General features: G+C 44.0%; 1 protein-coding gene across 2 annotated transcripts in view; it reads left to right on the top strand.

Moving 5' to 3' along the window:
• The window catches only part of MAT2B (methionine adenosyltransferase 2B), a 459887-nt gene that overhangs the window by 227127 nt on the left and 209889 nt on the right, over positions 1 to 22871 (top strand). For both annotated transcript variants that reach the window (XM_044069088.1, XM_044069089.1), the window contains exon 4: positions 1856 to 2008. In XM_044069088.1, coding sequence (XP_043925023.1) covers positions 1856 to 2008 — 153 coding nt within the window. The remainder of the gene's footprint in view (positions 1 to 1855; positions 2009 to 22871) is intronic.

Raw genomic sequence — 22871 nt, forward strand, 5'->3', positions numbered from 1 at the left:
AATGATACAACCACAAATCAGAGCACTGTATCCTAAACGTATTTCTGAATCCATCAGCCTAGAGGATACAGGTTTAATATGTAATAGAGTTCTTTTCTATTTACTCGTCTGTTTGCAGTTTCCTAACTGGCAGCAATTAGAAATGTATTGAGTAATAATATACAGCACTTGGCAAATAAAGTGCATTAAAAATGTCCAAAAGTTACAGATATTTCATATATATTCAGATGGGTTACAAGTGATGTGGAAGGGACGGGCTTGATGAAATTTCTGCCTTTAAGATTGCAGTGACACTCCCCTCCATTAGGATTAATGGTGTCATAAGTGAAATGTGGCTTGGGAAAACCACTCCTTTGCACCCGTTTGACTTCAACCTGAATTATTTGTTATTTTTCTTTCCTTGGCATTCTGATCATGGGGAGAGCAGACCACTCAATGCAGATGTGAAAAGTGCTTGTAGCGGTCACGCTGAAAGCCTTGTGCGCTTGTAGCGGTCACGCTGAAAGCCTTGTGCGCTTGTAGCGGTCACGCTGAAAGCCTTGTGCGCTTGTAGCGGTCACGCTGAAAGCCTTGTGCGCTTGTAGCGGTCACGCTGAAAGCCTTGTGCGCTTATGGCGGTCACGCTGAAAGCCTTGTGGCGGTCACGCTGAAAGCCTTGTGCGTAGCGGTCACGCTGAAAGCCTTGTGCGCTTGTAGCGGTCACGCTGAAAGCCTTGTGCGCTTGTAGTGGTCACGCTGAAAGCCTTGTGCGCTTGTAGCGGTCACGCTGAAAGCCTTATCTAGCTTTTTCTTGTATGTGGCCTACATTGCTGCTGTGATACCCAGCTGAGTGGAGAATTCCGCTTTGTGTAGTGGTGAACGGTAGATAGAGGCATTTTATCAGTAGGTGTTCAAGCAGCCAGTAATAAGTTGTCTCTAGAGGACCTGTGGAAGAATGGCACCTAAAATGTTTTGTCATCATTTGAGACTGTCCCAGAGTCCTTCAAGACAGAAGGCATGACAAATGTATGCTCGAAAGCCTGATACTAATCAAGCAACTGCACTGTATGCTTCTGTGGAACATGACACGGGCATATGAATTATGAAATTCTCTCATATAGTGACGTTTCTTTTGTGTTGTGTACTTTCCAGAGCAATACATGCCATCCCTTCTTGTGCCTTAGCTTAGTGGCTGGTACATACTGGCAGTCTTGAGGGAGAATGTCTTCAGCTGGAAGATGGTCTCCATGGTTATAATGTGAGGGTGACGACTTGACATTTGAGGGTTTGAAGTAGAAGTTTGAACATAAAGGACTGCAGCTTCAGTACCTGATCGTGTTTGGGGTGGCTAGGAGCTCTTGCCTATGAAAGCTGGGGGGGGGGGCATTACTGTTGTTTAGTAACTCTTGTTATGGTTATTGGTGTGTTTTTTTGGGGGTGATGGGGCCTATGTGGTCTTGCCTGTAAAAGTCGAGTAAGTGGTAACTTTAGTGTAGTAACTCTGCTATGGTTTGCTGATTAAAGTGCTGCTTGTCTTGCAGAATCCTGAGATCAGCATGCAAGACTGTAAGATGCACACCAAAATTGGAAACATTGTTGCAGAAAAGGTGAAAAGATACTTTAGTTTGCATGTAAAAATTAATGTTCAAGGCCAGCTTGTTTTGATTCTACATCAGACTTGATCCACAGTGTTTACATTGCGCAGGACATTTTTAATGTGTTCATGCTTTATTCAGTGGTTGAAGGTGAACAGGTAGATTGGTTTGTTGTAGTGAACAGTAGATGTTCTGTTGTAGCATATTTGGTTTGGACTGTAATTGATTACTTTTTCTTTTTGTCAGTTCTCTTACAGCTTTTTTTCTGTTTTTATTTAAAGGAATGGTTGGTGCCTTCCTGATCTACATTAGTACCGACTATGTGTTTGATGGCAGGAAACCACCATACCGTGAGGATGATAGTCCAAACCCTTTGAATCTCTATGGGAAAACAAAGTTGGATGGAGAGAGAGCAGTTCTACAGAACAACCAAAGTATGTCCGTAATATGATATGTATATGCATGATGGGTTTTAATTTTAAGACTTCCTTTTCCTGGCACTCTAAGCTAGTTTGCTTTTCTGACAAGATTTAACATTTTCAAAAACTACGTTGTGTTGTGAACAGATAGGCTTAGCGGTACGTAAGAAAAATGCTTTTGGGAAATAGTCATCTGGTAATAGCATAAACAGATCCAAGTGTTATCAGTAGATAAGAATCATTGCTGTCTCTGAGCAGTGTAATAAAGACTGCAGCTAATCGGCATCTTGCCCCATCACCTTTATTAAAATGTTAAGGTTTGAGTTTGTTTTTGAATTTTGTTCTATCCTGTCTGTAAAAAGTGAAATGTCCATCACTCTTTCTCCCTTTAACTTTGTCTTAAGACTTCTGGCTGTTTTCCTCTACCCATCTGTAGTTTATGGGCTCCTTCAGTGCTAACGTGCTTGTCTTTTTGCTTTGTTCGGTCTCGTGGTGGACCTCAATGTGTTCAGTCAGGCTACCAAACTGACTACAAACACTAGTGATCTGTTTGCTGTTAAATCTGAGGTGTTCATAATATCACAGTAGAGTATTAGGCCAGTGGTTCCCAAACTTTTTTTATTCTCAGCTCCCTTGCTGAATCCAGGTTTTCCCAAGCACCCCCCTCCCCCACGGCACTCAAATAAAGTGCATATTTCAGGGGTTCCCAAAGTGTGCGCTGCAGCGCCCTGGAGAGGCACTGCTTCCTCACAGGGGCTTGGACAAAGCCTAAAATGATGGGGGAACAAAAAGGGACAGATTTGAAATATTGCTATTACAAACTTAGAAAGTTGATAGAATAATAGGTTTTGCATTGCCATGAATTCTCTGAAGGATGTGGAGCCTTAAACTCAAATTTTTGTCATTATTTAATGACTTCAATCCTCAACCATTTGCCAGAAAAGTACAGATTTTAGGAGGAACACACCAAAAATATGAGGCAAAAATCTGGGCATTCAACACACACACACACACACACACACACACACACACACACACACACACACACACACACACACACACACACACACAGCACTTCCTCATTCATACCTGCATTCACTCACACATCACACTGTCTCTCTCTCTCTCCCGATCAAACACACAAACATTCACTTCCTCATTCATACCTGCATTCACTCGCACATCGAGCTCACTCTCCCGATCTCACGCACAGTTCTTCATTCATCCCTACATTCACTCACACATCGCTGTCGCTCTCTCTCACACACACACACACACACACACACACACACACAGCCACTTCTTCATTCATTCCTGCATTCACTCACACATCGCTCTCACACTCCCGATCTCTCTCTCTCACACACACACACACACACACACACACACACACACAGCCACTTCTTCATTCATTCCTGCATTCACTCACACATCGCTCTCACTCTCCCGATCTCTCTCTCTCTCTCTCGCACACACACACACACACACACACACACACACACACACACACACTCTTTTGCATTCATGCACACATTCACTCACATGCGCAGACAGACACGCACACACATTCATACAGGCATTCACTTACCTGCAATCAGCTGCTAAGCTTCATGGCTCCCCTGTAAGGAAGCCGCGGCTCTCCAGGGTGCTGCGGCGCACAGTTTGGGAACCCGTGTGTTAGGCTATTGTCCCAAGGGACCTTTTTAAGGCTCACCATGCTTCCCAATAAAGTTTGACAGGCATTGGTTCCGAAGAGTTTTGTGGGGGTATATATACTTGGGCATGGGTGGCTCAGCATTTACAAGCCCCTTCTCTCTAATAGAGCTAGAAGTGCTAGACCTGGGTATATTTACAGTTCTCCATCCACTGATCCATGTGTCAGTTGAATAAGTGCAGAAATGAACTCTGCTTCACATGGATGGGGAGTCTGTTCCAGAGAAGGGGAGCCTCTGAGACACACACCTGTTCCTATTTATGTTGCAGGCAAGGTTTAAGTCTGTGGATCAGGTGTTCCTGATGCTTTTCGCCCAGATCTTCAGCATGATGACACAAATATGGGGATGCCCAGACATAGATCTTTTTGCCTCCCCTCTGAATTGCCAACTACAAAAATTCTGCACAAGGACTTATCACAAACAAGCATTGAAAGTGGATGCTTTTTTGTTCAGCTGGAAAAACCTAAAAGTCTATGCCTTCCCACCACTGCCTCTCCTTTCAAAGGTACTCCTAAATGCCAGACAAGAAAAACCACAGATGATCCTGATTGCTCCAGACTGGCCACGCCAGCACTGGTACCCTATCTTAAGGAACTTGGCTCAGGGCCTACCATGGATTTTGCCCCAAATTCCACACCTTCTGACTCAACAAAACAATCAGATCCTGCACGGTCAGCTCAAAACCCTAAACCTGGCTGCATGGCAGATACTTTAGTCAAACAGGCAACACCTATCTCTAAAGCTGTTATGGATGTCATTTTGGAAGCCAGGAGGCCTAGCACCAGGAAAGCTTACTCGGAAAAATGGAAGAGATTCTGCGCCTGGAACCAGACTCACAGCCTTGACCCTCTTGTTCCAAACATTCCTCAGATTTTACAATACTTAACTGAGAAGCTGGACAGAGACCTATCCTTTTCATCAATTAAGATTCACGCCTCTGCCATTTCTGCACATTACAACACAGATCCTCCTTTATTCTCTCATCCCTTGCTAAAGTAGTACCTCAGTGGGGCTAAAAACATAAGACCGCCCCGGAGAGCACCAACACCAACTTGGGACCTCAATTTCGTTTTGGAAAAACTGACCCTACCACCTTTTGAGCCAGCCAATACAGCCGATCTAAAATTTTTATCATGGAGAACAGCTCTGCTCCTGGCAGTAACTTCAGCACGAAGAGTCTCAGAGCTACAGGCATTAATGGCAGTGGAACCTTTTATAATTTTTCATCAGGATAGGGTATCTTTAAGGACAAACCCTACCTTTATGCCAAAGGTGGTATCTAGTGTGGCTCTTAACCAAACCATCCATTTGCCTACTTTTTATCCAAACCCCCAAAATAGAGGAGACACGTCTGCATTCTTTGGACATACAGAGACTGCTACGCTTCTACTTGGACAAAACAAAAGCTTTCAGGAAAACTGATCAACTGTTCGTAGCATATGCTGCAGGATCACAAGGCAAGGCCATCTCAAAGCAGACTATATCCAAATGGATAGGACACTGTATTCGGTACTACTACACACAGCATGGAAAATCAGTCCCTAATAACATTAGGCCTCATTCCACCAAGGCAACAGCCACTTCAGCAGCCTTTCTCAGAGGAGTACCTACCAAGGAAATTTTGGAGGCTGCAACTTGGAGTTCAGTGCACACCTTCACCAAGCATTACCACCTGCCTCTTTACTCTAAATCCAGAGCAGGATTTGCCACTGCAGTTCTGCAGGACCTCTTAGCCAGTCCTAACTCTTTATAGACCAGCCACCCAAACTTAGTTTTGGGATTCAACCCAAGTGTGATGACTGCAGCAGTGTAACACGATGAACATAGTACAGTTTTGTACCTACCATAAATGATGATGTTCGAGTGTTCACACTGCTGCAGTCCAGGTTACCCTCCCTCCATCCCCTCTGAACTAGCTGGACTTATCTATACCCTTCTATCCTATACAACTTTTGGGGTGTATTTGCTGGTAACTGAAGGTATTGTTTTTATTTTATATGTATATTTTTGATTAGCAATATGTATTGCCTACCCACTTGGGGGCACCTGACATCTGGGGCAAGAAAAACTGAAGAAAATGGTGTTGGCTGCATCTTATACATCCCTGGCGCACTGACGTCAGGGAAGAAGCGACAGCAACCGACGCCGGACCAAGACTTTGGAACTCGGGCCGACTGGGGAACTGCCTGAAGGCAGGATAACCCAAGTGTAATGACTGCAGCAGTGTATACACTCGAACATCTACATTTATGGTAGGTACAAAACTGTACTTTTTCAGACCTTCGCAGCTTACTATAAAGTCCACTACAGCAGCCAAGGCAAAGTCAAAAACACCGTTAAAGACAAGGAAACAAGTACAGCATTCTCCTGGACAGTCATCCATACCAAAGAAACAGATGCTTAAAATGGCCGAGGACCTAATTACTTTGATCAGGGGTTCCCATCCCCCTCCTGATAAAAGGTCTAGGCAAGACACTATGATTCCTCTGACCAGGTTTCTATTTCCTCTGATTCCTCTTCAGATCAGGGATATTCTCTTCTTCCTTATGAGGACTCTGATGCAGAAGAATCTATACCTTCAGCCTCTCCACCTGAGGATTATTATTTTGGGGAAACCCTGCACACCATGAGGGAGCATTTCCATTGGGAGAGCCAGGATTACTCAGAATCCAAGAAAAGGCTCAGAGACTTTCTTTTATTGCCTCAGCACAGGCCCCTGGCTATTCCCCCTGTATTTGATATTGTTGATGATGTTTTCTCTGAATCCACTCTGTCTCCTGATTCTTTACCCCCTGCACCAGTCAAGCCAGACAGGTACTTCGGGGTCCCTGACTCTCATAAATTTCTTTACAAAAACACTGCTGCAGACCCAGAAACAATTTCTCAGGGTCCCAAAGGGGTTAAGGCTTCCACTGCTAAAAACCCTGTCCCCTCTGATAGGGATTATAGAGCTCTGGATAGATGGGGGAAAAAAGTTTACACTTCTGCTACTTTAGCTGTAAGGGCTTTAAACTGCCAGTTTCACATGCTTAAATACCAGCAGTACCTCATGTCTTTGTTAAAACAGAAAATGCTTGCAAACACATAAAGTCCTGACAGTAAGGAAATGCAGAATTTATTGCATGCAGCTGAACAAGTGGGAAAGCATACTCTGCAATGTGGTTTTGATTCATTAGAGGCTTCTTGTAGAGCCGCAGTTACAGGCTCTGTCATTCGAAGGCATGCTTGGTTGAAAGAACAAAGTTTACCTGAACATGTTAAAGTAAAATTATTGGATGCTCCACTACAGCATGATACTTTGTTTGATGTTAAGGCAGAAGAGGTGTTAAAGAAAATGGAGGATAAAGCAAAATCAATGCAGACAGTAAAGGATTTCTTACAGCTTCAACCACCTAGGTTTAGCAGAAACTGGCCCTCAAAAATTGGTCCTTTCCAGTGTCAGACAGGCCACAATGAGGCAGATCTCAGCCCCAAGGCTCTTAGACCTAAACAATGGGGTACTACAGCCCCCAAAGGAGGAGAAGACAAGTCACAACCTTATAGGAAACGGTCCCAATGACATCCGTCTACAAATGCCGAGCACTTACCTTTTGGCAGCACCCCTAGGGGGAAAGCTAGCACTTTTCTCACAAAATTGGCACATGATCACCCAGGACAAATGGGTACTGAATATTGTTTCTCAGGATTGCAGGTTCCACTTTCACACCCTTCCAAAATCAAAAGGTATGCCGGACCTGCCACAAAACCAATGGGCAGAGGCACAAAATCAAATTGCTGCTGTCACGGACATGGGAGCTATTCAAAGAGTACCACAGCAAGAACAAGGATTTTACTCAAGACTTTTCCTAGTACCCAGAAAGGACAAAGCCTGGAGACCAATACTGAACTTGTCAATCCTAAATACTTTCCTGATTGTTCCAAAGTTCAAAATGCTAACACTGCAGCAACTTCTACCCATGCTGGGCAAGAAGGCTTGGCTAGTTACTTTGGACCTCAAGGAGGCATACCTGCATGTCCCAATCAGACAATCTTGCAGAAGACACCTCAGATTCATAGCTGGCTCAATGCATTACCAATTCTTTGCACTGCCCTTTGGCTTATCTACTGCGCCCAAGGTCTTCACAAAATGCCTGGCACCAGTAATAGCATTTTGCAGACAGAGGAATTCAAATATATCCCTACTTGGACGACTGCCTTATTCAAGCAGAGAGCAAGGACATTCTTCTAAAGCATCTGGCGTTTGTAAAAAGAATACTAATTTGCCTAGGGTACACAGTAAACGAAGAGAAATCAAAACTAGTGCCCTCTCGAGATAATATTCCTGGGTGCAAGCTTAAATACAACTGCCCAGATGGCGTATCTCATGCCAGACCAGTAAAGGCAACTGACTTATTACTTTCAAATGATGGCAACAAAGACCCAGCTCCCTGCAAGAAAACTTCTGCAGGCCCTGGGCTTCATGGCGTCCTGCATTCTTCTAATTCCATATGCAAGACACTGCATATGAGGAAACTACAATGGTATCTAAAAAGTGTTTGGACTGAACATTGCCACAACCTGGAAACAATAATAACTTAAATTCCCTGCCTACAACAGGAGTTTCGATGGTGGTCCCAGGCCTGTCACCACAACAAGGGACAGCCTTTCACCTTACCCACAGCCAGGCAGACAATAACAACGGATGCATTGGATTATGCCTGGGGGTCACATATGGCAGGAAAATGTATTCAAGGCACGTGGCCCAAGGAACAAATGCATCTTCCCATCAATCAAAAAGAGATGCTAGCTGTGCAGAATGCCCTGACAGCTTTCAAGGACCTACTACATCCAGGACCACTATTAATAAAGACGGACAATGCCACAGTTATGTGGTACATAAACAAGCAAGGGGGCACACATTCTTACCCCCTTTGCAGGCAAGCCATGATTTTGTGGAACACAGCACTGACCTATCAAGTACATCTGTAGGCACAATTCCTGCCAGGAATGAAAAATACACTGGCAGATGAACTAAGCAGAAATCTCATGGATCCTCTCAAATGGAAACTAAATCCACAGGTGTTCAGCATGATAAGGAAATGGGGACGCCCAGACCTAGATCTTTTTGCCTCCCCTCACAACTGCCAACTACAGAAATTCTGCACAAGAACTTATCACGCACAAGATGGAAAGTGGATGCTCTATCATTCAGCTGGAAAACCCTGACAGTTTATGCCTTCCTTCCACTGCTTCTTCCCAAGGTGCTCCTAAAAGTCAGACAAGACAGGCCAAAAATTATCCTGATTGCCCCAGACTGGTCATACCAGCACTGGTACCCAATCCTAAAGAGCTTGTCTCAAGGCCCAGCCTGGCCTTTACTTCAAATTCCTCATCATCTGACTCAACAAAACAATCAGATTCTGCACAGTCAACTCAGAACCTTAGATCTGGCAGCATGGCAGATAATGTAGCCACTCAGACCACACCTCTCTCGAAAGCTGTTATGGATGTTGTTTTAGAAGCCAGGAGGCCCAGCACTAGGAAATGTTATGCAGAAAAATGGAATAGATTCTGTGCCTGGAACCAGGCACAAGGGCTCAAACCACTTGTACCAGATATTCTTCAGATTTTACAATACCTAACTGAGATGCTGGACAAAGGACTGTCCTTCTCATCTATTAAGATCCATGCCTCTGCCATTTCAGCTCATTACAATACTGAACCTCCTATTTTTTCACATCCACTACTAAGGCAGTACCTCAGAGGGGCAAAAAACATAAGACCCCCAAGGAGAGCACCAGTACCTACTTGGGATCTCAACTTTGTTTTAGAAAAGCTCACTTCCTTCTTTTGAACCAGCCAGCACAGCTGATATAAAATTCTTATCATGGAAAACTGCTCTGCTCCTAGCAATAACTTCAGCAAGAAGAGTCTCAGAGTTACAGGCATTAATGGCAGTGGAACCTTTCATCATTTTTCACCAGGACAGGGTCTCTCTTAGGACAAACCCAACATTCATGCCAAAGGTGGTTTCCAATGTGGCTCTTAACCAAACCATTCATTTACCAACTTTCTATCCAAATCCCCAGAATAAAGGGGAGAGACTTCTGCACGCTTTGGACATACACAGACAGCTGTGATTCTACTTGGACAAAACAAAAGCTTTCAGAAAAACTGAGCAACTGTTTCTAGCCTATGCTGCAGGATCACAAGGAAAGCCCATCTCAAAGCAGACCATTTCAAAATGGATAGGACACTGCATTCGCTTCTGTTATGCACAACATGGCAAATCAGTGCCTAAGGGCATTAGGCCACATTCTACCAGAGCAGCAGCCACTTCAGCAGCCTTTCTCAGAGGAGTACCAACCAAAGACATTTTAGAAGCTGCAACCTGGAGTTCAGTGCACACTTTCACCAAGCACTACCACTTACCTCTCTATTCTAAATCCAGAGCAGGCTTTGCCACTGCAGTTTTGCAGGGCCTGGTAGCCTCTCCTAATCCTATTTAGGCCCAGCCACCCAAACTCAGCTTTGGGATTCAACCCAAGTGTAATGACTGCAACAGTAACAGTGAAACACGATGAACATAGTACAGTTGTGTACCTACCATAAATGTAGATGTTCGAGTGTATTCACTGTTGCAGTCCAGGTTATCCACCCACCATCCCCCTTTTCATTACTGGGACTTTTCTGTACTTCTCAACTCTATACAACCTTTGTGGTGTATTTGCTTGTAGATGAAGGAAATGTTTATATTAGTACATGCTTGCTTTTTGGCATATTTTTATTTTTTCAGCCTTCCTATCTGGGGGCACCTGACATCTGGGGCAAGAAAAACTGAAGAAAATGGCGTCAGTTGCATCTTTTATACCCCTGGCGCACTGACGTCAGGGAAGAGGCGACACCAACCGACGCTGGACCTAGACTTTGGAACTCTGGCCGACTGCGGGTAGCCTGCCAGCAGGATAACCCAAGTGTAAGGACTACAACAGTGAATACACTCTAACATCTACATTTATGGTAGGTACACAACTGTACTTTAATGTGATTGTACATTTTTTTGTGAACAACTCTGCATAAGCACTTTTTTTTCAGGGTTTTGGGGGAGGGTCTTGAAATTTTGTCAGGGTGTCCTCAGTAGTAGAAAGTTTGCTCTAGAATAATTCCTAAAAGTTCCAGGGTTGGCCAGTGTCATTGGTTTTATCTTTACTTCAAAGTAAACAGCTTTATGGTCTAACCTGACTAGCGAGGACTTAATAGGGAAGGTGCAGCTTTCTGCCATGTTTGTAAGGACCTAGTCATAGACGTTTGCTCCCCTATTGGGTGTACAGACTAACTGGCCTAAGGTGTTTCCATTTATAAAGTACAGGAAGCTTTGGGCTTGCATATTTATGTTTGTGTACGATTCCTAGTTTATACTGGGGTAGTTAAAGTAGCCCATGAGCGTGGTGTTGGGTTGAATGGGAAGTGTCTCCAGTACATTAAAGTATGTATTATGCGTTTCATGTGTCATAGAGGGGAGCCTGTAGCTTGCAAGGATATGACGTAGGACTTTGTCTATGGTAATTTGGACATGGAGAAGCTAGAGCACATCATACTTATGGTCCAGCCTTGAGATGTCTTTGTTTTTAATGTAAAAAGAGAAACCTCCAACGTTTGTCCCTTCCTGTGCAATAGCTGGTCTAAATGTGTAGAAGGCATTGTATCCCTGTACACGTGTGTTGCTGTCCGTAGCTGTAAACCATGTCGTCTGAAGTAGTTGACTTCATTCTTTCTGCACATATGGGTATTTGGATCCGATTCGGCAAAACTTTTACAAGCATCAGCTCCAAGCTCCTCCCCTACCTATAATACATCACTTCCTCCTGACTAACCCCAGATCTCGTTTGCCACTCTAAGAGTTAGCATCATGGTCTCTGAGCTCTAAGCGAAGGTGGTAAGGTTTCTCTTTTTTTTTTTCCCTCTTTTCAGTACAGTTGGTGTGTGTGCACTTGTTCCTCCCCCTTCACACGCGTGGTCGTCATGTTAAAAAAAAAAAAATTCTGTGTAGCTTGTTGGTAGTTTTAGTTCCCGCCTAGGCCCCATCCCTTGGTGTGTGTGTGTGTGTGTGTGTGTGTGTGTGTGTGTGTGTGTGTGTGTGTGTGTGTGTGTGTGTGTGTGTGTGTGGGCCTTGGGGTTTAGTTACTGTTCCACCTTTATGGCTGAACAGGCTAAAGTTCTTTTTAAAAAATGCACAGAGTGTGGTCACAAGCTTTCACCAGCAGATGGCCGCAATCTGTGTGTTCATTGTTTTGGGGTCTCCCATTTGTCAGCCTCCTGTGACATTTGTGCGGGTTTTAACCCCAGGGCCTTGAAAGACCGTCAGGCTAAGCTCGTGGCCAAGGGTCTGCTGCCAGCTTCTGCCCTAGAGTCTGCCTTCATCTCCTCTCCAGCCAGTGACTTCTTGCAGGCAGGGACTCAACCTCCCGCTCATCCTGCGGCCTCAGATTTGTCCCAGAAAGGTAGGGACATGAGAGAGAGGGAGAAGCGCCACAAAGAGAGGGACAGGCCCAGAAAAAGATCCCCTGACAGGGAGTCTTTCTCCAGCCCCTCTTCTAAAGTCCCCAGGTCCCGTTCTCCTCGGCTCCGCTCTCCCCATTTCTCACCAGAGCCGATGGAGCCCTCAGAGCTAAGGCACTCCCTTCAGATCCAGCCAAGACCCGCTTCGGTCGCTTCTTCTTCAAGGTCGACTCAGAGTGTCTCCGACCTTGACATGGACAGGCTGATGAGGAGGTTCATCCAGTATCAGATTCAGATGGGGGTCTTACCAGGTCCCTCTCCCATTGGAGAGGGTCCTTCTACAACTCTATTTCACCCAATCTCTCCTTCCCCAATCCAACGCTTCGGGGTTCTGTGATCCGAGGCCCTTTGGAGCTGTTGGTTCGGCGCAGACTGTTCTCGTTTCCTCAACACCGGCCGTCACCTTGAGTTCCTCGGATCCAGGAGAGACTCGGGGCCGTGGTCAGGGAGTCTGACCCGAGGGTTGAGGTCATTCTCTTTCGGATCCCATCCTTGGTGCCCAGACTACCCTGCCTTTGGCTCCGATCCCTACTTTGGACCCGGGGAGGGCCTCATCCTTACGGGTTACGGAGGTGGGCTCTACATCGGCATTCGGGGCAGTGGAAAGGGTTCTCTCCCAGGGGTTGAGACCACAGCTCACCTACTTGGATCCTACCCAGACCTCCCCGTTTTCGGATTCTGCTCCCCTCACCCTGTCTCAGGGACAGCCCGTGCCAAAGCAACCCCAGGGTGTTCTCCTCAGGGAAACCCCTGAGGCTTACGAGTCCTCTTCAGAAAGTCTCACTGGAGAGGAACCTTATAAACGCAAGTGTAAAAGGAAGCACTTGGACTCCCCTGAGTCCATTACCACTGATTCAGACTTAGATGAAGGAGAAGGTTCCCACAGATCACCTCCCGAGGATGTCTCCTTTGGAGAAATTATGGAGATCCTCCGCCAAAGAGGAGGTTGGTCAGCCCCCAAACCCTCTGCGGATGAGTCCGTGTTTCTTGCGGCCTTTGGTGCGGGCCCATCTACTTCCTGGGTTTCTCCACCAGCCGACCCTTTGGTAGACCTCATCACCATTAGAGCATGGAAGGATCCTGACACCGTGGAGCCTATACCCAAAAGAACAGACAAAATTCTTTCCTCGCTGTCAGATAGGCAGGCATGGTCCAAAGGAGCCCCTGTGGATGCTTTGGTGGTTGCACCTGCCACAAAGAAGGAACTGGCACAGAAGAGTTCCTCTGTCCATCCACCAGACAAGGAGTCTAGGTCAATGGATCATTTCGGGAAGCGTATGTACTCGTCAGTGACTTTTTCTATCCATGCGCTGAATTACTTGGCACATGTTACCCGACTGCAGCGTGATCTTATAACGGAACTAACTGAGTCGCCCCCGGAGTCTGTCACAGCAGGACAAGCAGTTCTTTACTGCAAAGATGACTGCACTGAAATCAGTGACAAATACATGTATGCGTCTCCTCTCCCATGCTACGGAGGGATCCGCTAGAGCTGCTGGTACAGGCATTGCCTAGAGGCGACACGCCTGGATCAGACTGTGTCAATTTACAGACAGTATGCGACACGCTCACCCAGAGTGAGAAGAACAGAAAGACTTTGTCTGCCGTCGGAATCCGCTTCTCTAACCCCCAGAGATCCTATTCCAGGAACCAAAAGGGGCAAAAGAAGATGTGGTTCCAGAAATCAGTCTTTTCAGGACACTCAGGACTATTCGTCCCCCAGAGGCAGAGGGGGACAAGACCGACGCCATCCCAGAGGCGAGGGGGTCCCAGAAACTTCGGGTATAGGGAACCCATTTCCGACAGGCCCGCACATCAACCCTGAGGGGTTGCCCGACTGCTGTACTCTGGAGGCAGTCGGGGGAAGGTTCTCCTTGCATCTAGTGGCATGGGAGTCCATTACTACAGACCCCTGGGTGTTAAACATCGTATCCAGAGGCTATTCTATCCCTTTCATATCATCTCCCATAACTCCAGCACGCCTCCCAGATGTTCCACCCTATCATAGGGAGGCAGCAGCTTTACAGGTTTCGAAACAGTTACAAAAACTAGCCATCGAACCGGTCCCCCCCCCCCCCCCCGACCAGTCCGGATCAGGCATCTACTCCAGGTTCCTTTTAGTGCCAAAGAAGACGGGGGACCTCAGGCCCATACTGGACCTGTCTATCCTCAACCTGTCAGTAGAGAAACAAAAATTCCAGATGGTCACTCTACAGTCCATTCTACCGTTTCTAAGAGAATGCGACTGGATGTGCTCGTTAGACCTCCAGGATGCTTTCTGTCATATCCACAGAAGCTCCAGGAGGTTTCTGCACTTCCGGCTAGGGGCTGGTCACTTTCAATTCAGAGCCCTACCCTTTGGTCTCACCACAACCCCCAGCATGTTCACCAAGGAAATGGCAGTCGTATTGGCTCACCTGACACTTCAGGGCATTCAGGTATTCCCCTACCTAGATGACTGGCTCTTCGCTGCATCCACCAAACGTCTCTTGTGCCAGGCCCTACACTACTTTCTCGGTCTGGCTCACAAGTTAGGCATCACGATCAACCTCAACAAGTCCCACCTGGCTCCGGTTCAGGTCATAGACTTCCTCTGGGCACGGTTGGATACTATTCAGTCAAAGATCTTTCTCACCCCGGAAAGGATAGAAAATCTCAGACTCCACGTGTCAGCTATCTCAGAGGACTCTGTAGTCACAGCAGGCAATGTTCTCAGGGCCTTGGGTTCGATGGCAGCCTCCATTTCCATTCTCCCTCTTGCACGTTTTCATATGAGAACCCTTCAGTGGAACCTAGCAGTTCAATGGTCCTGGCTAGACCTCCCGATGACTTTCCAAATCCAAATAATCCAGACATGCAGAATGTCACTCCAGTGGTGGCTTCAGTCATCAGACATACTTGCGGGGCACAGCTTTCTAGTCCCACCGGCCCAAGCCATGGTGACCACGGATGCCTCCCAGCTCGGGTGGGGGGGCACTTCCTGGGAAGAAGAGTCCAAGGCACGTAGTCCTTACAAGAGACCAAGCTACACATCAATGTCCTGGAGATGAGGGAAGTGCTTTTAGTGTTGAAAGCCTTCCATCCTGTCCTACCTCCAGGTACAGTGGCCATTCAATCAGACAACATGTCAGTAGTCTGGTATATCAACAAACAGGGAGGGACCCGATCCTACCCTCTTTGTCATGAGGCCATGAGAGTTTGGGAGTGGGCCATATCCACCAACCGGTTTCTGATAGCGACGCATATCCCAGGACGCTCCCAACATTTTAGCGGACAGTCTAAGCCGGGCAATCCTTCTGCCTTACGAGTGGTCTATAAATCCATCGGTGGCAAAGAGAATCTTCCTCGTATGGGGTCAACCTTGCTGCGACCTCTTCGTGTCTCCTTCCAACACGAAGTGCAGCAACTTCTTCGCTCTGATTCCCCCTCCAGGGGATGTCCCAAAGGACGCTCTAGTCCATGTTTGGCCTTCTGGGTTATTTTATGCTTATCTCTGTTACCTCTGATACCGAAGTTCCTTCAGAAAGCTTGCCGGTTGCAGTGCAAAGTCATTCTCATAGCTCCCTTCTGGCCTCGCCAAGTGTGGTTTCCCTTCCTATGGTCTCACCTTTTGGCTCCTCCATGAACTCTAGATCCATGCTCGGATCTACTTGCTCATCCGTCGGGCTTGCCCCTGCCCAACCTGGACAGTCTCAAGCTGACGGCGTGGCTGCTCCAGTTCCCATGATAATCAGGACTCACGGACTTTCATCCCTTGTTAAGAACATTCTGGTAGCATCTCTCAAAGCCTCCACTAGGAAACTCTACAGTAGCAAGTGGAGACATTTTTCCATTTGGGCCTCTCAATGCAATTGGAACCCTTTTACAGCCCCTATTCCAGTCATTTTAGATTTTTTGGCTGGTCTCTTTTAATCGGGCGCAAGTTCTTCCACCATCAAGGTTCAACTGGCTGCCATCTCTAATTTCCATGTAGGCGAAAATAAGGTTGCTCTGGCCTCTGCCAAATTGTGTAAAGCGTTCCTGAAGGCACCTTTCTCTTGCGACCTCCAGTTAGAGACAGTTCCTCCCTGGGATCTGACTTTAGTCCTTCAAGCATTGACCTCTATGCCTTTCGAACCTGCCGGTTCAGTCCCTATGAAATTCTTGTCTTGGAAGACGACATTCCTGGTTGCCATCACCTCAGCTAAAAGGGTTTCAGAGTTACAGGCCTTATCCGCCATGCCCCCCTATTTGATTTTTCACAAGGACAGGGTTTCGCTGCGTACAAACCCCTCCTTCCTTCCCAAGGTGTCCTCAGCAGCCAATATTAACCAATCTATAAATTTGCCACTCTTCTTCCCAAATTTCCAAAATAAAGGTGAATATAGACTCCATTTATTGGACGTCCATAGACAGCTTTGTTTTTACCTTCATAGGACTAAACCCTACCGAAAGTCGGATCAACTGTTTGTCTCGTTTTCAAAACCATGTTTGGGCAAAGCAGTTTCGAAAGTGTCCTTAGCAAGGTGGATCACTCTTTGTACTGCACAAGTATAGAAGGACAAAGGCTCATCTCCTGGCTTACTGAAGGCTCATTCCACTAGATCATTGGCCACTTCTGCAGCTTTCTGGTCAAAAGTACCTTTAAATGATATCTGTGCGGCAGCCACATGGGCCAATTCGCATACATTTATCTCTCATTATAAATTAGATTTGATTTCTAGAGGGAGAGCATCCCTTGGCTCTGCGGTGCTCAGAAATATCCTTCCATAAGGGCCTCCCAGGAATACTAGTAGCTGGGGACTCTGTCCCATATGTGGAGAAAGAATGAAGTTAACTACTTCAGATAAAGAAGTTATGTACTCACCATAACGTTCCATCTGAGTAGTTAGACTTCATTCTTCTGCAACTTCCCTCCTTCCATCCCCCTCACTATTCAGGTCTTATCCTGTTTAGATTGTGGGTTACGTTGCTAGTTAGTGACAGCAATCTCGATCTGGGGTTAGTCGGGAGGAAGTGATGTATTATAGGTAGGGGAGGAGCTTGGTGCTCGGAGCTGATGCTTGTAAAAGATTTGCCGTCTCTGATCCGAATCGGATCCGAATACCCATATGTGCAGAAGAATGAAGTCTAACTACTCAGATGGAATGTTATGGTGAGTTCATAACTTCTTTTTTTTAACTGCGCAGATGTCTCCATTCTCCCTGATAGAGTGCTTGTCGGGAGTGGAGTTTCATATTTAGCCTCCTGGCATCGAGCAGTAGCACCTTCAGGTTGTTCTGAGTAGGTTTAGTTATGTTAGTAGGTTAACCGGGTTGGCAGTGTCTAAAAAAGGTAGCACAGGGTATATGAATTCGAAGAGGGGACAGGTGCAGAATAACCCTGACAAAGCACTTTGGTATCTCCTCCCAGACTGACAAATATTGTACTCCTTTCAAGTGATATTCTTCTGTTCATATTTTAGCATCATCTTTGGAGTAGGTGGACTAATCCAAATGTGATACCTGCCTGGGCACATGCTCCATTAGCTCTCTGTTCATGCAGTCTAGGGAGATGCATCTCAGGTTGTTGAACCACAAGTACCAGTATTGCTCATAGTCCATGTCAGTGTAAAAAACCTAAGTTTGTGCATGATCTGACCAAACCTCTCAACCATACCAAATTCCTTGGTATTTACAAGTTTTGAGATCAAAATAATGGGGTGCCACGAGTTTCCGAGTGGCCCCTTCAATTCCCAATTTTTTAAAGTAGTGAGTCAGCTGACATAATTTTAGCATCGCCCAAGACCATGGATTTTTGCTGCAGTCCATGTCAAAAAGAGCCTCTGCCTCTGTCACCATGTTAAGTATTAGGTAATGCCTGGTCTGTGATTTAGAAATTGCAGCTTCTGATAAAATTAAGTGTACTGCTACTAGTATAAGCATGTGGTGTGGACTGGAGTGGCTGTTTTATGTGATTCTTGTTATGCGTTTGATCTACTGTACTCGCAGAAAATGTTAAATGTAACTATATCATCCAAATATTAAAAAGAGAATCTTGCTACTGTGATCGGAACCACAGCAATAAAATTCTTCTCTTAAGCTAGAAGCCCAGTGTTTGTGAGCTCAGCGATGATTGATGATGAGATTATGGGATAAAAAGAAGTCATCCAAACAGACTTTCCAAGTCATAAAACATACAAGTGTATTCATACAGGCAGATGAGTGCTTGAAAGGGTTTTCTTTACATGTGGTTGTGTAGAAGTAACATATATTCATCTAAAGAAACCAAACCACCAGTGACCAGAGTGGAGAAACACCACAAGGAACAAACAGCCCACTCTGTGCTGTTGCCTCAAAAAAAAATCCACAGGCATGAAATGATCCAAAATATTGGTAAAAACATAGGGTTATTACTCCAGCTAGTCAAAGCAGTAAAATAGCTTAAAAACCATACAGAATAAATAGAACACAACTGTAGTGTATCCAACACAGTCAAGCGCTTTCGTCCTGCTCTAGGACTTCTTCAGAACTGTGTTTGCTAAAACCCACTCCCTCTTTTATAGTGACAATTAACTAATTAAAATTTAAACCATGTTAACCCTATAGAATCTGTTAAAAAGTGTGTAGTAAATTTTAATGTTTCTGTGAATGAAAGCAGTGTTTACTAAACTAGGTTATTTTCTATTACAAAATAGTGGTCCTATGTTTCAATTCAGGTTTTATAGATACATTGTTGTTGATGCCTGGGGTTACCGTGGCATTAAGTCTCAATTGCCACCTCATTTCTGCCCTCTCCAAGTTGTTTTTCCAATTACCCCCTCTCGGATTACTACCAGTAACCTCCAGAATACAAAATAAGAAAGAGTGATTGGGATTATTTTTAATATGCCTGTATATAGCATTATTTTCATCATGTTTTCTCACAGCATACAAATGCTCATAGATCCTCCTCCTAAAAGTTATTTCGGTTTTACCTATGTAGAAATGCTGACATTCCTGACAAATAGCTATATATACCAGTCCTTTCATAATACAGGACCCTGTTTTTATTTTATTTTACATTTGTTTACCGGGCTAGTCCAACTGGATACATGTCCATTTTCAGTGGAGGCCCGAGGAGAAAAGCTCCACTACAATACTACTAATGAGATTAAAAATTATTGCAAAATATCAAAAATTCAAGATATCAGATTATACAAGTAATAAGCAAAAAAAAAACACAGAACTATAAGCCTATGTTAGGCTACAATACTTCTAAACAGGTAAAAATATACAGAAGAATAACATAGAATAGTGACACTCCAAACAGGATGTGAAGTCATTTGAATACAGAATAGTGTAGAACTGGAGAATATAGGAGTTATGAACTTTGTTTATAATAAGTTGCTAATTTTGTCTCCCTATCCCTTACTTCCCACCATACTGAGGTTCCCACTAAGATGTACCTACAATGTTCACAAGTTCCACATCTATTTGTCCCTCTCACATTGTTCTTAACATTAATGGGATGTTCCAGTAAAAATTTTAAATTGTAATTAGTTTTAAACACAAATGTTGGTTCTTTTCCTACTGGATCTAATATTTCCTCGTTCCCTTTAAACAACACCCAATCTTTCTTGACAATATCCCTAATCTTACTACTTGTTTCTCCATAAGTCACCACCATGGATTGGGTATAATCTTTCCTTGTGTCAGTTTCGTTCTCCTTCACTAAATAGGATCCCAGCAGGGGTTTATACCTACTACCCCACTCGCTAGTAACTTGCTCACAAATGGGTAGTACAAAATCTAACGGGTAACCTCTTTCAGAAAATAATTTTCCTAGTGTGCCCATTTCTCTCTTTACTATATCAATGTTAGAACACATTCTTGCTACTCGGACCATTTGAACCTTTACTATATTTCTTTTTGTGCATAGCGGGTGGCTACTTTTAAATTCTAAGTAGTCATTTGAAAAAGTGGGTTTTCTATAAATTTGAGATTTGAATTTCTTGTTTTCGTAATTAAGTAAAACATCAAGATAATTGATACCTTCATTATTAGAAGTACCAGTAAATTTAAAATATTCGCTTAAATTATTTATATATTCCATAGATTCTTCATGTTTATCTCCCACCGTCCTTAAAATAAAAATATCGTCCAGGTAATGCAAGTAGTGAATCCAAAACATAGAAAAAGAGGTGTTGAAAATGTATAACCTCTCCCACCCATACATTACAAGATTCGCAAACAGTGGTGCGCAACTAGTGCCCAGGGCTATACCATTGACCTGACGATAATATTCTCCTTCAAAAGTAAAATAATTTTTTAAGATGTTTTCCATTAATGTCATAATGAAGTTCACCGTAGTATTACTTAATGATGTTTTTTCCACTAATACGTCATAAAAAAGCTCTAAACCAGTTTTGTGAGGTATCGAGGTGAACAAGTCAACCACGTCCACAGTAGAGAAACGCAAACTCGCTGAAAACGTATCCTGTTTGATTCTGCCTAAAAAGTCCCAAGAGTCCCTTAACACATGTTCTATAGGGGGTAATTGGAAAAACAACTTGGAGAGGGCAGAAATGAGGTGGCAATTGAGACTTAATGCCACGCTAACCCCAGGCATCAACGACAATGTATCTGTAAAACCTGAATTGAAACATAGGGCCACTATTTTGTAATATAAAGAACCTAGTTTAGTAAACAACACTGCTTTCATTCACAGAAACATTAAAATTTACTACACACTTAACCGATTCTATAGAGTTAACATGATTTAAATTTTAATTAGTTAATTGTCAGTATAAAAGAGGGAGTGGGTTTTAGCAAACACAGTTCTGAAGAAGTCCTAGCAGGGCAAAAGTGATCGACTGTGTTGGATACACTACAGTTGTGTTCTATTTATTCTGTATGTTTTAAAGCTATTTTACTGCTTTGACTGGCTGGAGTAATAAACCTATGTTTTTACCAATATTTTGGATCATTTCATGCCTGTGGATTTTTTGAGGCAATAGAGTGGGCTGTTTATTCCATATATTCATCTAAAAATACAGTGTTAGTACATTACTCATAATGAATTGACAAATCCGTGTTTAGCAAAAGGATTTCCAGATTTTTGATTGGGGAATGAGTATTTCAGCCTGCGAATGGGAAAACAGAGACAATGATTGGTCATTGTAACATTCATGTCTCCAGTGGGGATTTAAAATTATCTTGAATAGTGATAGGATATTTAGTGGCTGTCTAGCTAACTGGCGGAATGCAGTTTGGGTTGGTTCAAGTTGTGGCCAGGCTACTAGTGGGGGTAATATTGTAAAAGGCTGCGTGTTAGGATAACTTTAAGGCTGTAAAGCCAATCCAGAGCCTGCAGCCCGATTGGTTCATCTTAGATGTGGAGACCATCCAATTATGACATAGCTTTTGCTGTTCTTTACTGTTATTGTTGAGAATTAAAACAAGTTAAAATAAGGAGGATCTTAAAATATACACCAAAACATTACTTCAGAAATGATCAAATCTCATTAAAAATGTAAGTTAAACAGAGAGAGAGAGTTGCTCTTTCACTGTAGCTTCATCAGATCTGCTTAAACAGTAGAAGGGAGAAAAAGCGTACCGTGATGTCATATTTAGAAAAAAACAAAAAAGGTGGGGGGGTGATACTTAATTATAATTACTGGGGAGTATGTGTAACAGTGTCCGAACAGTTAGATACGATGTGCTGACCTACTTCATTGAAAACTTTTATGTATCAATTCAGGTTGATTAATTCTAGTAGTATGTGACTGGATCATCAGCCTTCTATGTATCCTATCAAACTTTATTCTCCCAATTGGCTGAGTTACAAACAGGCTACCAATGGGAGATGACACACAAGGGGGCTGAATGTGATAGGGCATCATAGAGCTTGTAAGGCTATCAGGGAGGATGAACCCTGATTGGTTTGTTTTAAATGTGCTTGCCCAATAGAATGTTACCATGCCAATGCTGTATTTTAATTCTGATGCAGGAATTAAAGAAGTTTATTTGAATCAGAAACTTAAGATGTCATAGTGTCTGCTATATGGCACCACTTAGAGAACCCAACTCTATAGAAGAACATATTTAATTAAAAACTAGAGTGTAAACTAGGATCCCCAGATGGTTAGATTAGAAAAGGGGACCAATGCTTTTAACAAATATCTGGGATGATTCTCTTAAATGTTATGATCAGTTTGATTTGAAGTGTAAATTTAGGGGAGTGGTAACTATCCAAATAAACATTTAGGTGCTTGCTGTACTTATGTAAAAGTACAAAAAAAGTACATAAAAGAAGGTGTGATTGTGGTCATATTGTCAAAGATGCAGCTTTCCGAACTTTTTTAAGATGCAAGAAGTGATCTGTGTCACTGTTTTTGCTGTTCTTCTCTACTTTCAAGATCTTTTGTCCTAAATTCTGCATACCTTACTTACTATGCCTTTCATAATATTTCCCACCCCTTACTTCCTTTGACATTCCTCTGGCTTGTGCGGTTTACCAGCCTTATAACAATTTCCCCTTTGTCCAACAATCTTGCTGAAGGTTTCACCGTGTTTTAGCCTTCCTAAGATTTTGTGCAGTCAGATGATGTGACTAGGCTTTTGACATGATGTAGCCATTCTTTTCTTGTTGTGCTAGTGAATGGATAATTTTATACCACTGCCTCA

This window comes from Protopterus annectens, chromosome 4.part0 (assembly GCF_019279795.1).
Source record: "Protopterus annectens isolate FY-2018-M chromosome 4.part0, PAN1.0, whole genome shotgun sequence".
NCBI lineage: Eukaryota > Metazoa > Chordata > Ceratodontiformes > Protopteridae > Protopterus > Protopterus annectens.